The 15262-nt window shown below is 49.1% G+C and overlaps 2 protein-coding genes across 2 annotated transcripts in view; one reads left to right on the top strand and one right to left on the bottom strand.

Moving 5' to 3' along the window:
• The first annotated feature begins 5984 nt into the window (after positions 1–5984).
• Positions 5985–10283, top strand: LOC121341399 (collagen alpha-1(I) chain-like). Its single transcript, XM_041414865.1, has 4 exons — positions 5985–6581; positions 8235–8932; positions 9255–9534; positions 9618–10283. Exons 1-4 carry the CDS (start codon positions 5985–5987, stop codon positions 10281–10283), a joined length of 2241 nt encoding a protein of 746 aa, XP_041270799.1.
• A 4338-nt stretch (positions 10284–14621) lies between these two features.
• POU3F2 (POU class 3 homeobox 2) overlaps positions 14622–15262 on the bottom strand; it is a 965-nt gene continuing 324 nt past the window's right edge. The window contains 2 exon segments of the mRNA XM_041414866.1: positions 14622–15211; positions 15214–15234. Of these exon segments, the coding sequence (XP_041270800.1) occupies positions 14622–15211; positions 15214–15234 (611 nt within the window).

The raw sequence follows: 15262 nt of genomic DNA on the forward strand, positions 1-15262 counted from the left end.
CATTGACCTTTCGTGCATTCCTTTAAAAAGCCAATGAAATACAACATAATATGATGCATTCTGAGGAACAGTTTGGTTATATTTTTATCACTGTTCATTTTGAAGTAGGTAGGTTTTGGATATGAATTTGTAACCTAGTTTTTATTATTATTAGAAAACTCTATTATTGTTTAATGGTTAGCTTCCTCTAGTCCTATGAAAGCACATGGAACTAGGTGTGTTACACAAAATAGATGCTTCACTGCCTGAAACAGTTTGTGGTACAGAGAAAGAGACAACAGATGTATGTAGACAGATGGGATATAAAGCAGAATATGGAGATTACAATGTACCAAGAGAGACCTCCAAGAAAAATATAATTGTTGACTTTCTTTCAAGAATAATTTCCTAGTCTAGTGCAAATTATGTTACCATAAGGTATTTCTTAATCCCTTTAATTATGTACGTGCTGGTACAGTTGCTTTTAAATGTGGAACTTAAGTAACATGATAAATTCTGAATTTAGCAAAAATATTAAGAGCTCTGCAGCTTTGAATATGGGCACCAGAAGGGGACAGGTGATCAGCTGGACTCTACTTGATCTACAAGATCAACACAAATGTTGAATTGAAAATGAGCAACTTCTTTGCTAGGAGTTTGTCCTTTAGATGAGTTATCTAAAATGGTTTTATGGGTTCCAAAGTTGATGTTGATTTAATCAGTGCCCATTTTCTTCTAGACAATTTTTTGAGTGTTAGGTTCTCCTGATAGTGTTAATTGTTCAAGGCAATTAACTTAACCAGATACAGAGCTTTGAGTTTTCTAACATTTCTAAAGAAACTCTTAATAAGACTTTTAATCTCCAGCACCTCCTGAAGGGTTCTGCTTTTGTATCACAGCTTTGCCTCAGGCCAGTTTAATTTCAAATGTGCTAAAACTGTCTTCTAGCATCAGCTTAGAGCTGCTGGTGCTTACAATTATCTAGAAGTGTATGAACAAGACTAGACCTGGCTTCTTTGCATTTGGAGAAAACACAGCTGACTTTTGACACATGCTAAAGTACAGTTTCAGGCATTGTTTCTGGTGGCCTTGTTTCTCATGATACCTGTTTCACAGTTTCAAAGTATTGAAAATTCACACAAAAATCTGTGTCGGGTATTTGTCTTTCCTCTGTGGGGCACTTCCAGTAGTGCAAAAACCCTACACAGGTCAAGCCAGATTTCAAAATATTTCAGGATTTGCAGACTTTAATGCCTGAGAGCCTGTAATACACTTCTTTACATTATTATTTTGCAGATGTGCATTATTATTTGGGCAGTTTAAGGAGTTAGGTGTTCTCCATGCCCATACTTTTACCTGCTTTATGTCTAGACAGAGGGAGGAAAGTTTAGTGTTCTGTGAAAACATTAAAAAATGCAAACTTATCTCTGTTACTTTGCAATGCAATTGGCAATCTTGACTGAAATTTAAACAGAACACTGCAGATCTGATACCATGCATGCTCCAATTGTTTATTCACTGGTAAAATCAAATGTTATTATATACAATGTAGGCATTTATTATTACAAACAGATTTTAACATAATGCGTTCCCTCATAATTTTTTAGAGCTAGAAATAAAAATGCCCTGAAGCCGTGACCAGGCAGTTTTGAACTTTAAATAGAGGTATCCTCAGAAGGTAAAATAAATGCAGCAGCATTTTTGTAGCAAGGTCATGTCCGTCCCTGTGGATGCAAATGCACAAACAATTTAAGTTCAAACTTCAGGCCAATATGTCCCTAAATGCAGTTGTGGAGGCCAGTGATGCAGTCTCCGTGATTTCTTTGTGAAAAGAATGAATCATGCTTAGATTCAGCCTTGTTAACTGGCTACAAGCTCAGAGCTCAAAGTGTACCACAGGCAAAATATTAAAAAAAAAAAAAATATATATATATATAATAAGCATTAAATTGTCTGTATTTAAAAACTACACTCAATGTGACAGAAAGATGTGACTGGCAATCTGCTTGGGTTATCTTTTCTAGTACCCGTGTTTAATAATAAATGTTAACACTACTATAGCACAGAAGGCCTATCATAGAAGAATCTAGAAGAAAATTGCAGTGTTTGGGATAAACTTCAGAGAAGTTACTGTGTGGTATCTCTGTTTAGAGAAATCCTCATTGTGTTTTTGCCATTGCTTTTGCTTAGTAATTGCAAATGGTTTGTCTGCAAAATTATCTAGCTGTCACAGGGAGGGTTCATTGAAGGTGATGACATGCTATTTTCAACATATGTCTATCTTTTTCCCCCATAACATTCATTGATAGACTTGACACAATGCCTTGCAGTAACTTTCATTCCCCCAGCAGGTATCTTTTCTAGAACCCCCGCCTAGTGCTGAGTATAAGATGGCCCTCTTTTTAAAATGATTGTGGAAGGGAAGAAAAATGGTGGGACATAGCCTTCAGGTGCCCTGGACTGTTTCTGTCCATCCTGTGGCTGCTGCTGGACCTGGGGAGGAGTTTTAAAACACTTCTGATTAATTTTCCATTTTTGTGTCACCAGGTAGTATTTACTGTATCTGTTACTAATGAGACTCATGGAGAAAAACGTTATGCAAGAGCAAATCACTATCTTTGAATTGGCTAAGAGAAAGAATTTTTAAGATCAAAATGTTGTGGGCACTGATCAAACTGAGAGATCTACAATGCTGCTCTGATGTTTTTATATCTATACTTTTAAATAATTCAGTATTTTCAGAGAATTATGGCAGCTTTCAAGTTAAAGTATTGATTGATGCTGCTCTCCAAAAGGTGTAGAGGCTTTCACATCTGTGTCTCCTCCGCTCAAAGTGGCAGATCTTTGTAAAGGAGGCACGGATTAAGGATGTCCAGATAATGATTGAGTGCTGTCTGTGCCCTGATAGGAAGAAGTCATTTGTGAGGGCGTGGGGTTACAACCCCTCTTTTTGCCTTTTCCTAAATATACAGTCCTTAGGCAGTTTTTACATCTTTCACTTCCCTTAAATATTGTAGGAGACTAAGTGAATGCATACAGTCTCCTCTGTCTGTGCAAGGAAGAGTACATTTACTGCCTTGCTCCCTAGCATATCTTTTCCTCAGAACCACACTGTCTCCTTACAAAAAACACTTTTTCCCCAGAAGTCTCCTAAAGTAATGAGCTTAAATTTGGAAGAGTGAGGGAATTCCAGCTTCTTGCATCTTTCTGTCTGCTGCTGAATGATTCATATCTGTTGTGGCTCTGTTCACACACAACAGCAGGATCTATCCAGGGAAGGCAGAGGCTGTTCCCTCTGGCCGAGAAATAGCTGTGCTGTATCTTGTCTGAAAACAGATATGAGAAAATGGTCCATATTCCCTTGGGATGCTCTTCTGTATTGGGTAACAGCTTGGAATTGTAACATTTCAATGAGGCTGTTATTCGTGTTTTACAACACTCACAGCTGCTGCAGCCCCTGCCTCTAAGGTCTCCTGCAATCTCCACCGTGTGTCCTTACCCCAGACTCTCTGGTTGCCGCTGAATTTTTCCTTAACTAGAAGTCGTTCAGCACATGTAAATGACGGTGCTTTCCCCTGCCTGTGGCCATGCAGGCTGTGTGTTTGGGACTAGCAGGAGCCTACTGCAGCTAGCCTGATTTCCTCTGGTGAGAGATAGGTCCAAGTCTGGCAGTAGAGCAGTGCTGGAATGTGGGAAGCCTTGGATTCAGGCCAAGGGGAATTAGCTGAAGGTGCAGCTGAGGCTTAGCTGCTGGGTTATGTGTGCGTTCTCAGGGTGAGCCCCCTTCTGCCCTTTCACTAGAGATGCAGAGGCAGGAGGGCAGGAGTCACAGTGCTGTGCCAGGCAGGGGAGAGGGAGATTGATTTCAGCCTTGTGGGCACAGCCTGTGGGAAGTGAAGGGGAATGAAATCTAATCTATGGATATAAAACCTCAAGTGGCCTGGCCCCTACTGTGGTTGGGCCTGTATTTCTGAATGGTCAGCTGGAGGGGAGACAGGACCAAAGCCAAATGAACTGAGAGCTTCTCTGCAGGACCTCTGAAACACTCACCTCTCTTGGCTGGCTACACAAGGCATGTGGGCAGGCTGGGTTGTCTCCTCTTTCTTGCCCAGTCCAAAGAGGCAGACATTCATGATGATTAAATGAGGGAGTGCTTTAAGCTAAAGGCCTCAATTCCACCCAAAATTAAAAACTGCGGGTTAGGGATATGATATATATACTGAGCATGTATGCAAAATTAATATGCAAAACGCCAATGTTCACCAGCTCCTCAGACCTATTAGCAAATAAATCAATCCTTACTTATCGGCTGGTTTAGGAAGGGTCCCTGGGACAAAGCCAGCTTTTCCTTTTGGAGGCTGGACCTTACAGTTTTTTGCCTACTGTGAACAGAGCTGTCTCCACAGGTAGGATGGACACAGACTTGGTCTGTAGTTGAAGATGTAGCCATAGCTTACCTTTCCAATTCCTGCGGTACCCACAGCATCTCCTTTCTGTTATATGAACAAGTCCAGCATTGATGTTCAGCTGGAAAACAGGTGCTTTTCTCCCATGTCTGCTCAGTGCTACAGTATTGGCTGCCTGTAGTGTGATTAGCTCTGTGCAGAATGCTTATTTCTTTCTAAAATTAATCTGTCTTGGATGTTTTGTTTTGTTTTGTTTCAGCTCAATTTGCTTGTTGAGTTAACAAGAGACTCCGAGATCGTGATATGTCACTTATCAGTTTTCAGTGCAATGAAGTCTGCTGCAGCAGAATGTCTGAATGCCTTGGGTTCTTGATATTCACAATATTTTAACATTTTCAGCACCTACATACACAGCATGGCAAGTGGTAGTTGCAAACCGGCGGCACTGAAATAAACACAAGATGTAAACCTGTGTGGTGGTACCAGCCCGTGCTGCCGCGGGTGCGGGGCCATACAGAGCCCAACTCCTGCCGCGCCTCAGACGGCCTGGGCGTAACAAGAGAGCACCCAGCCAGCACGAGAAAGGCCCTGCAGGACACCAGGGCTGTCCCCAGATCTCTGTTCCTGGGAAACTGGGGGTTCATCCAACGAAGGAGAGTTTTGGGTTGTTGCGGGTTTTCGGAGGCGTTTGGTGACACCGGTCTGGCATGTGGGGTGGTTTGCCTTCAGCAAGAACAGAAGCAATTTGGTGAAATGGTGGGATTTGAGTCTCCAGCCTTCCCAGAAGAAGGGAGCTCTGTGGGAAGGCACTGGCAGAGGTGTGCTCAGGGCCCTGGCACCTACCCCAGTCCCACTGCCCCGTCTGTGCCCTTGCTTGCCGGGGATGTGCGGCAGGCAGGGAACAGCTCCTGGAGCCTGCGGGATGCCTGGCCCTGGGCTCACACTTCCCTGCAAGCCTGAGGGCAGGAGCAGGAGCTACACTGCTCTCACACAGCGTGGACAGAAGAGCCGAGCCCCACAGGTGTCCCCCTCCACGGCACCATGCCATGGGTCTGCTTCTGTGCCACGGAGAAGTGACAGAGCTTTGTCCTGTTATCCAACATGCCTGAACTGGAAGAGCGATTGCCAGTCTAAGGGACTGCACATCTTCCCAGCGGGAGGAGGAGGGAAGGCAAATGGCATCTCTCCCGGTTTTCAGGGCTTGCAAATAGACCATGGATTTGTTGGGTGGTGTTTTTTTTTGTTGTTGTTTTTTGTTTTTTTTTTTAAATCCCATCCAGACGACAAGCAACACTTTTAATATGGGATTTAGATGTTTCTGTGTGTATGTTTAAAAAACAGCAAACAACCCCCCCAAAACATAAAAACAAACAAACAACAAACAAAACCCAAGCAAATCAAACAAACCAAAACCAAACCACGAAAAAAATTAAATTAAAAAGGAAGGGAAGACAACAAGCGTACTCACGACTTTGTCAACCCCTTCCCAGAGGCACCATGGGCTCCAGCGACCTCTCCGACGGGTGTCCCTGAGGCCGGCCCCGCCGCCCTTGCGCATAGGGAGAGCGCGGGCCCTGGGGGCGGGGAGGGGGATGCGGTATGCAGGATGTAGGTTGCGGGATTTGGGATGCGGGATTTGGGATGCGGATGCTGGATGCTGGATGCCCTTCCCGGGGGAGTACCCGCGGCGGCTGCGGCGACCGCTGGGGGGCGCCCGAGCTCCACGCGTGGTCCCGGCCCCAATCCCGGCCCCAATTCCGAGCCCTCTCCCTACCCCAATCCCGGCCCCGTTCCCGATCCCGCTCCCTACCCAATCCTGGCCCCGCTCCCGGCCCCTCTCCCGACCTCAATCCCGGCCCCAATGCCGGTCCCGCTCCCGACCCTGCTTCCGGCCCCGCTCCCGGCCCCAATCCCGGCCCCGGCCCGTGGCGCCTTCCCCCGGACCGGAGCGCTGCCAGCGCTGGGCCCGGCCCACCGAGCGGGGCTAGACGATGCTCCGCGGGAAGCAGGGACAGGACCCCCGCCTTCAAACACCCTGCAAAGCCCAGCGCTGCCTGTCCCCCGTCAGCCCCGGCCCTGGGGACAGTCGGTCCCCAGCCACACCAGCGGCGGAGTCGTTTATCAGAAGCAGTGGGAAGCCGTCTCGCCCCTTTGTGCATCTTGCGGGATTTCTCCTCGCACAGGCAATTGGCAAAGGTTAGGAAGGCGTCTTTAGATCCCCTATAATCCCAGTTTAAATATTAAAAGTATAAGCAGCCTAGGCCCAATATTTACCTATGTAACTCCATAGATTTCCCTCCAGACCTGGACTTCCAAGAATTTAAGGGATGGTTTGCGTTTCTTCCTTTTTTTCCTTCCCCCACCCTTTCTTTATTTTCCCCCCATCCCTTCGTATTTATTTAACAAACTAACCTGAAGAGGAGGGGGGAAAAGCCAACAAAAAAGCAGTATTTTTATGGCACAGAAACAGCCAGTCTCCCTGTCTGTAACGTGAAAGGAAGGCGAGATTCCATCCCCGCGGCCCGCTTTGTCACCGTCTGGGTTTAAGTGGCCGCCACATCAACACAAAAGGCCAACACACACACATCCCAAAACTCGACACAAAACCTCAATTGGCTCAATAGTGAAGATGGGTATTTCGATAACGAAATAACCTCCCTGCTCTGGTGGGGTCTGGGTTCCACTCTGTACCCCCACCGTGCTTCAAGCGGCAACTGCCAAGGAAAAGGGGGGAAAAATCCCTCAAGAAAGTGTTTAAGACAAAACTAAGTCTCAAACGGGATTAAGGTTTTAATTACAATCCCCTATCGAAGTAATATGTTTGATGAACTGATCCTATCAATTAATAGTAACCCTAATTTAAAACTTATTAAATAGCTTTGCGTGAAGTATATGTCAGATTCCTTTTTTTCTTTTTAGGAAAAAAAAAAATTAAAAAGGTTAATGCTACAACCACAAAGCACTAGCAGAAGAAATAGTAAAGAAGAAACGTGCTGCTTTGACTAGAAGTAATTACTTGTGACCGCTTTGGGGGTGTTCTATCCTGGTGGTGGTGGATACAAAAAAAATGGAAGTTCTTTTAGAAAGCGAAAATAGATGGATGTTTCTACCCGCCAACGATATAATTTCTTAATATTTTTGGCCCACGCTATATTAAAGAGAAAAACAAGGTAATTGGAACATGCATCAACAGTTTTCCATGAAATAAGAGTTAAAAGAAGTGATAGAACTAATCACTGTCTCCTCAAATCAAGTAGAAAACATTTCAATGCACTAATTAGAGTAATTAGAATAATAAGACTGCCTATATGTGGTAAGACAATGTGTACAAACAACTTTATTTAATGTATACTGGTAATCAGCGATGCGTGCGTGCTTGAATGCTTAGTGCAATAAAATTCACCCCCGTCCGCCCAAACAATCAAATACAAATTAGTTTAATGATTGTGCCTGCTTGAACGTCTTAGAAATCCACAGGCAGAGGGAAATAAATAGCACCATCCTTGTTTGTACGTCTCCCCTACTGACCAAGGAGCTGATGCCTCCATGGACTTGGCAATGAATGACTGTAGACATGAATGAATCAAGGAGGGAAGGAGAATTAATGAATGAGTCAGGCTGGCTAAAAACAAGTCCTAACTTTTAGACGAGCGCCTCTTACAACTCCCGGGACGGGAGGAGACGGGACGGGGAAGAGGAGGGGGAGAGCGGTCTCGTCATCACTTTTACAAGCTGCCTCTGCCTGCCAGGATTTACCGCCGTGCGAGGAGGAGGGGGAGAAACACCGGCCGCCAACTTCCTCCCGGCCTGCTCTCTTTTTAATCCTTAAAATGGTATCTGTGCGGACAGGCCCAGGGACACACGGGCCGGTACAGCTCAGCCCGGCCGGGCGGGACGTTGCGAGACGGCCGGGAGAGCCGCAGCGGGGCGGGAGCGGAGCCCGGCGCTGGGACGGCCCGCACGGCCCCGGCGCTGCCGGAGCAGTCACGGGGCTCCCGGGCGGCCCCCACGCCCTGCATCCCCACCCGCGGAGGGAGGCAGAGCTCCTGCTCCGGGCCGGCAGCGGCTCTGCCCGGCAGGGGCACGGAGGGGGCCAGGCAGGCACGGGCTAAAACCGCGGTCTCCCTGGGGCGAAGGGGTCCCGGGACCCCCTCCCCAGCCGGGGAGCAGCGCCCGCCGCCGACCCGCCGCTCCTCCCGGCAACGCCGGCACAGCTTCGGCGGCTCTGCTGCCGCTGTCCTTGCCTCATGCCTCTCTCCCTTTGCCCGCCGACGGAAGGGCAGGATCCGACGCCTGCGTCCCGCGGGGATGCCCGGGTCAGGCGGCGCTGGCACCGGGCCGCTGCGGAGCCGGGCTTGCGGGGAAGGGGCTCCGCGCCGGCACGGGCGGCCTTCCCGGCCCCGAGGGCCCTGCGCGAAATCCCGGTTTACTCGGGGCACTTGGCCGAGTTTCGGAGGTATTTACAGGGAGTTTGCAGGAAGAGATAAACGCTTCGAAGGAAGAGACCCGCAGCTTGGGCCAGGCCACCGGCCGAGGCCGACTGCGGCGTGAGAATTCCAGCGCTGCAGCTGGGACTCGCCTGCCGGAGAGCCCACTTGTTTGGTTTATAGTTTGATAAGAAGTCCAGTCTGAAGACAGGTCTTTTTGTTTTACCATTTCTGCTAAAGCACGCTTTGGCTTTGCTCTAACTAATTTTCCCTGGAGAAGTGCCCGCTCCCTCAGCATCGCCCGTCCGAGCCAGGGGCAAACTCACTTTTGCGGAACATCTTCCTACATCCCCGACGGCAGCCCGGCCATGCTCTGAGCACAGAGTGCCAACTTAGCATCTGCAACTCTGAAAATTTTGATTTTTATATTTTCCGTCTCCAGATTTAAAGCAAGAGAGGCAGCCCGGGTCGCGTCCCTTCCGAAACGCACAATAAATAGACACCCGCCCGCAGGAGCAGGGGAGGTGGGAGAGCCACGATTCCCAAGAAAAACCCCAACGCCCAGGCTCCGTTCTGGACGCAGCAGAAGGCCGTCGCTGCCCCGTCCACCGCCAAAAACCCTCGGGCAGTTTCCTTCTTTCCTCACCCCCCGCTCCCTGCTCCGCAAGGCGCTGCCCAGGCTCGGGCTGGGGGGGATCCCCCATGCCCGCCACCCTCCCCCAGTGCTGTATCTACGGCCAGAGGTTTAAGTTTAAGCCGTACAAAGCCCAGCTCTCCCGCCCGCCACTGATCGCTCTTCCCCGAGCCCCATCGCCCACCGGAGGCCGTCGCCAGCCTTCCCCGGCCGGGTCAGCATTCCCTCTGTCCCCCAGACCGACGGCACAGCAACAAAGAACCACCAAACCTCCGACAACGCGGCTTGGGACAACCCCGAGGCCTAGGGCCGCCCGGCAGGCAGGGTGGGCAGCCGGGGGAGAGGGTTTTCCCCCATCGGATCAGCCGGAGGGCAGGAAGCAGCCCCAGGCTGCCGGTCCGAGGCCGAGGGCAGGAGGCCGGGAAGGCGCAGGCAGCCGGGACCGTCCCGCCCTACCCCCGCGGCCCGGCGACGGCCAGAAGCGCGCTCGGAAGTCGGAGCATGGAGAGGGGACACGGGGGGAGCCCCGAACTGCCGCCAACAAAGCCCGACGGAGCGACACCGCGGCCTCTGCCCCCACCGGGGCTCTCACAAGCTGCCCAGCCCGAGAGTAACCCCTGGCCGGACACCATCCCGGCCTGCCCCGCAGCCTGGGGAATTTGTAGGATGATTTCGCCTTCCTCCGCCTCTCTCTTTCCAATCCCCGGCCCCCACTGCCCACTCTCAAGAAAGACGGCGCAGCTGGGCGGCGGCGGGAGCTCCCCGGGTCGGGCAGCACCGACTACTGCCTCTCGCCCCTGCGGGGCTGGAGACACTGGGGATGACAATCAAGACTGACAGACTTGAGGATATACACTCTCCTCTTGCCTCCCAGTTTCGGCCTCCACCAGAGAGAGCGCGAACCGAGGAAACAGGGCTTTTGTTGTTGACATCTGACCTACGACAGAGTGTCCCTGCCCGGAATTGAGAGCGAGGGAGCCCGAGGAGCTGCACACACCCTGACATCCATCTAAAGAAAGAGCATCCTATGGCTGCTCCATTTCCCCCTCTCCTCTCTCTTAAAAGGGAGATCGAAAGAGATAAAAAGAATGACCCCCGAACCAGCCGGCCTCCCCACAACCAGTCCGGAAGGTCGCTCCCGTAAGGTCAGCCTCTCGCTGGGCAAGGAGCCCCGGAGGAGCAGCCCCGGGGCCCCAGCCGGGGCAGGCCGGGCCCCGAGCAGCGGCCACCCCGCCACCGGCCGAGCCGGCCATCCCCGCGGCGCCGGGCCCGCCCCGCCGAGCGAAGCACCGGCCGTGCAAGTCACCTCCTGTCCACCCGACACGGGAGCGCTCCCCGATCGCGGGGCCCTGCCGTCAAAGGCGAAATATTCCCTGGGCGCCCACCCGAGTGTCCTGCAGAGGGCAGAGGCTGCTCGCTTTCCGCAGCCCGTTCCGCGGGCTATTGACCAAGGACTTTTAAATCCATACCCAGCTTCAACATTTTACCCGTCAGCACGTCTGCGGTCACAAAACACTTCTTCTTTCTGTCACTTCTCTTCGAAACTATTGATAAGATCATTTAGCTGAATCTGTTCGGGATGAGTGTAATATTGACTAGAACTTAGAAAAGATGATTAAATCTAATAAGCCTAGAAACTATCGTGAAGGAGGGGAGCGGGGGGAGAAGAGCAGGATATCGCACTTAGGAACCCGAGCCAGCCGAGAAGGACCCGAACACACCGCCGCGCCTGCCAACACTGCGCAGGTGGATGTCGCTTGTCAGCGCGCCAGCCCCGCGGGTCCCCAGCCGGGACCCCTCGGGCAGAACCGACCCGCTCGTCACCGCACGGAGCCGCAGACACCTAACGTGAAACCGGGGCCACGGCCGAGGGGCCCGGCCCGGCCCAGGGTGCGCAGCCCCGCTGGGCAGCCGCGTTCTTCCTTCCTCCTTCAAACAGTACTCCCATCATTAAGCCCCGCCTTTTTGTTTTGCTTTTTTCTTTCTCTCTCTCTCTCTCTCTCTCTCTCTCTCTCTTTTTTTTTTTTTTTTTTTTTACGAGTCAGATGTTAAATTATAAAAAGGGACCGAGAAAAGTCGAACTTCTTCTCCCCCCATGCCTTCCGCCAGAGCATGCAAAAAACTTGAGATCTCCCCACCAGCATCAAAGTCAGGACAGCCCTACCCGCACAGAAATCAATGCTCCAAAACACACGGCTGTGCTTCATCTGCGGAGAGACACAATGAACACAGCTCCCGAGGCTCCCCTTCAAGACCCTGAAAGTTATAAGCGTGGAACCTCTCGGTATAGGCATCAAATTTATTCCAAAAATTCCATGAAATAGAAAGGAACGGCGGTGCTTTTACACAGAAACTCAGCTCAGTATAAGTACTGGGGTCTTCTCCCTCCAGATCTTAAGAACTATGCAAATCTGTGCTATCTTTAAAAAATAAAATAACGATATTTCAATAATTAGAAGAAACTATGAAGGTATTGTGCATTTCTGTTTTATGTAGATAATAAAATATTACTTTAACATAAATATATAAGGATCTCTGCGTTTTTATTTTTCCCCACAAGCACATCCAAATGTACCAAAACAAAGTATTTTTAAAGAGACTGAACAAAAAAAAAAATTACATCCCATATAGATTTTGTTCACCTACTCATTTAAAGCTACAGAAAAACAGTTTCCAGAACCTGTTTGCTTTAAAAGAAATAAATATACATTGAGGCAGGCCACTTAAAAATGATATGAAAATATTTCCCTGGGTAGCATTTAAAAAAAAAAAAAAAAAGAAAAGAAAAGAAAAATAGACAAAGAAAACATTGAAACTATTTCTGCATTTCAAAGGACAAATATTAAACATATATACATAGTGGTAAGGTTTGCTTGGTAACTTTTTTTTTAGTAAACCTATTTGGAGTTTGAGGCTTTCTCAAACGTCCTCTCAACTCCGTTGTCTGACCTTACGCACATATTAATAAGTGTCTGAAAGTTCATTTCCTCCCTTTACCACTGGATCTGCCCTGATCTGATTCACTTCACTAGGCGCTAGTCCTCAACACTTTAAATAACAAGCAGCTCAACACATAAACAAACAAACAAAAAATTTTAAAAAACCAAACCAAAAAAATAAAAAAAAAAAAAAAAAGAAAGAAAAGAGAAAAGCTTGGTGCCCGTATCTTTTTAACAATTGTTGGAAAACCAGGAAAAAGGCTAATGCATGTGCCTCTTAGAAATCATCATCTGTCTTACCAAGAAGAAAGAAAGAAAGCAAGCAAGAAAGAAAGGGAGAAAGAAAGAAGGAAAGAAAACCCAGTGTCACAGGCATTTTAAAAGACAATGAGAAACATATTCTAAAGCCTTAGCTACTGAATGCAATATTTATAGGAGAGTTCTGCGAGAGAATGCTTCACTGTTTTTTCTCCATAATTGTCCAACACTCAACTAAGTAAACTTTTAGATTATAAAAATGCTTTGTCTCTATAGCACCCGTTTGTGCTGACTAAATGATCTCTTTATGAATTTATAACTATCATAAAGTTCCTCTAATGTATATGCATAGCTGTGTGTGTGCATAAGTACACAAACACGCACGCAGACACACGCACATATATGCGCTGCTCCGAGGTCCCGCTCCTCTGCTTCCCTTCAGAGCTTTCAGTTTTCCTTTTTTTTTTTTCCATTTTTTTTCTTTTTGTCCCCGTGGGTTTTTCTCTTTTTTTATTTTGGAAAGTTAACCATTTCTCATCAAGATAATGTCACGAAATGCACTTTAAAACTATTAGCGAAGGGGGGGGGGGGGGAAACACAGATTGAAAAATGGCATTTTTTCCCACTTCATTTCATTCCCCAGTAAAAGACACAAGGCAGCCCAAGTTAAAACTGGTCCTTTCCTTCAATAAATTATACCACAATCTGACCAAAGGCAAGGGGAGGATGGGAAGGGAGAGGGGCTGGATACAAATAGAAAATAAAAAAAAATAAATATGGAAAGTAAAGTGAAAAAGAAATGCACACGGTCTCTGTGGAGAGGAGGGGGCAGCGTGTGTTTACAGGCAGGTGTAAGCACCCGACCCCCACCTCGGGCCCAGCAGCTCCTCAGGCTCTCCCTGGTTCTGCCTTGACGTAAAACTGCTCAATAAATGAAAGTTTAGAGGCTGATACCGGCCCGGGAGGCGAGCCCGGGGATGCCAAAGGCACGCAGGGGAGCCGCGGGGGGGGGAGGAGGAGGGGAAGGAAAGGGCGCTGAGGGGGTGGTGGTGGGGGAGCTAAATAATTCCCCTTCCCCCTCAAGAAAATGCCACTTTCTCTGCGAAAACTCTGGAAACATGTTGTTCCCTCTCCGCCTTCCCCACACCAGGCCCTGCTTGCCTGCACTGGCACGGTCTGGAAGGGTTGCACATATTTTTTTTCCTTCCCCTTTGGTTGCGCCTCGACCCCCGGACACACTGCCTGAAAATGAAGTTTACTTTGTTGATTTGCATTATTCTCCCTTCTCCAAACTCGACTCTTGCCATTGAAGGCATGTGTTAAACAATTACGAGAGTCATATCTCTGGAGAATGGAAGCTGGAGGTGCATATATATGTGTATATAGAGAGATTATATATATGTGTACATATGTATGTCTATGCATGCTTGCATATATATACATACACACACATATACTAATTCTTTTTGCTATGGTAAAAGGAGAAAATAAGCGTTACACGTATTTAAGAATACTTGTTTATAACAAAAGTTCACATATACACATAAAGCAAAGGCTAAAACACAGCAACATATTGTGGACCGGTCACTGGTTGACTAACGCTCACTGTGGAAAATGCAAGTCATTTGCAAAATTAAGGTCGGAAAGGAAGGGGGAAAAAAGAAAAAAAACAAACATTTTGTTTATGTAAACTTCGATTTTCTTGCAGTGCAAATTGGTACGGTTAAATACTGTCTACATCAAAAGGGATAGCTTTTCAGCTTTTCAGTTCTCTTCCTTTTTTTTTTTTTTTTTTTTTTTCCGCGCCCCTTCATACAGGGGATCCACAGAAAATAAACACAGCAGCATGTGCCAACACCGAGCGACATTCCACAATGCAATCTGCCTTTGTGTGGCGGGACAATCAAAAGTTGGGGGAAGGAGAGGAGGAAAAGGAGGAGGAGAGGAGGAGGAGGGGCCGGGCGCCCCCGCCGCGAGTTCACTGCACGGGGGTCTGCACCCCGTGGTGCGGCGGCGTGTCCCTGCTGGCCCCGTACACGTCCTCGGCGCCCGGCAGCGTCCCTCCCGGGGGAGTCATGCGCTTCTCTTTCTGTCTCCTGTTACAAAACCACACTCTCACCACCTCCTTCTCCAGCTGTAGGCTGTCCGCGAGCGAGGTGATCTCCTGGGCGGAGGGCTTGGGGCACTTGAGGAAGTGGCTCTCCAGCGCGCCCTTGACGCTCACCTCGATGGAGGTGCGCTTTTTCCGCTTGCGGCCCTGCGCCGCGATCTTGTCTATGCTGGTGGGGCTGCCCGAGGAGGAGTCCGCCTCCTCCAACCACTTGTTCAACAAAGGCTTCAGCTTGCACATGTTCTTGAAGCTCAGCTGCAGCGCCTCGAACCGGCAGATGGTGGTCTGCGAGAAGACGTTGCCGTAGAGGGTGCCCAGCGCCAGCCCCACGTCCGCTTGGGTAAATCCCAGTTTGATGCGCCGCTGCTTGAACTGCTTGGCGAACTGCTCCAGGTCGTCCGAGGTCGGCGTGTCCTCGTCGGAGTGCGGGTCGTGGTGCGGCGGCGGCCCGGGGGGCGCGGCGGCGGCGGCGGACGGTGCCGGCCCGGCCGCCCCGGGGTGGGGGCCGT

Source organism: Onychostruthus taczanowskii, unplaced genomic scaffold, assembly GCF_017590055.1.
Source record: "Onychostruthus taczanowskii isolate IOZ18803 unplaced genomic scaffold, ASM1759005v1 scaffold48, whole genome shotgun sequence".
Taxonomy (NCBI): Eukaryota; Metazoa; Chordata; class Aves; order Passeriformes; family Passeridae; genus Onychostruthus; species Onychostruthus taczanowskii.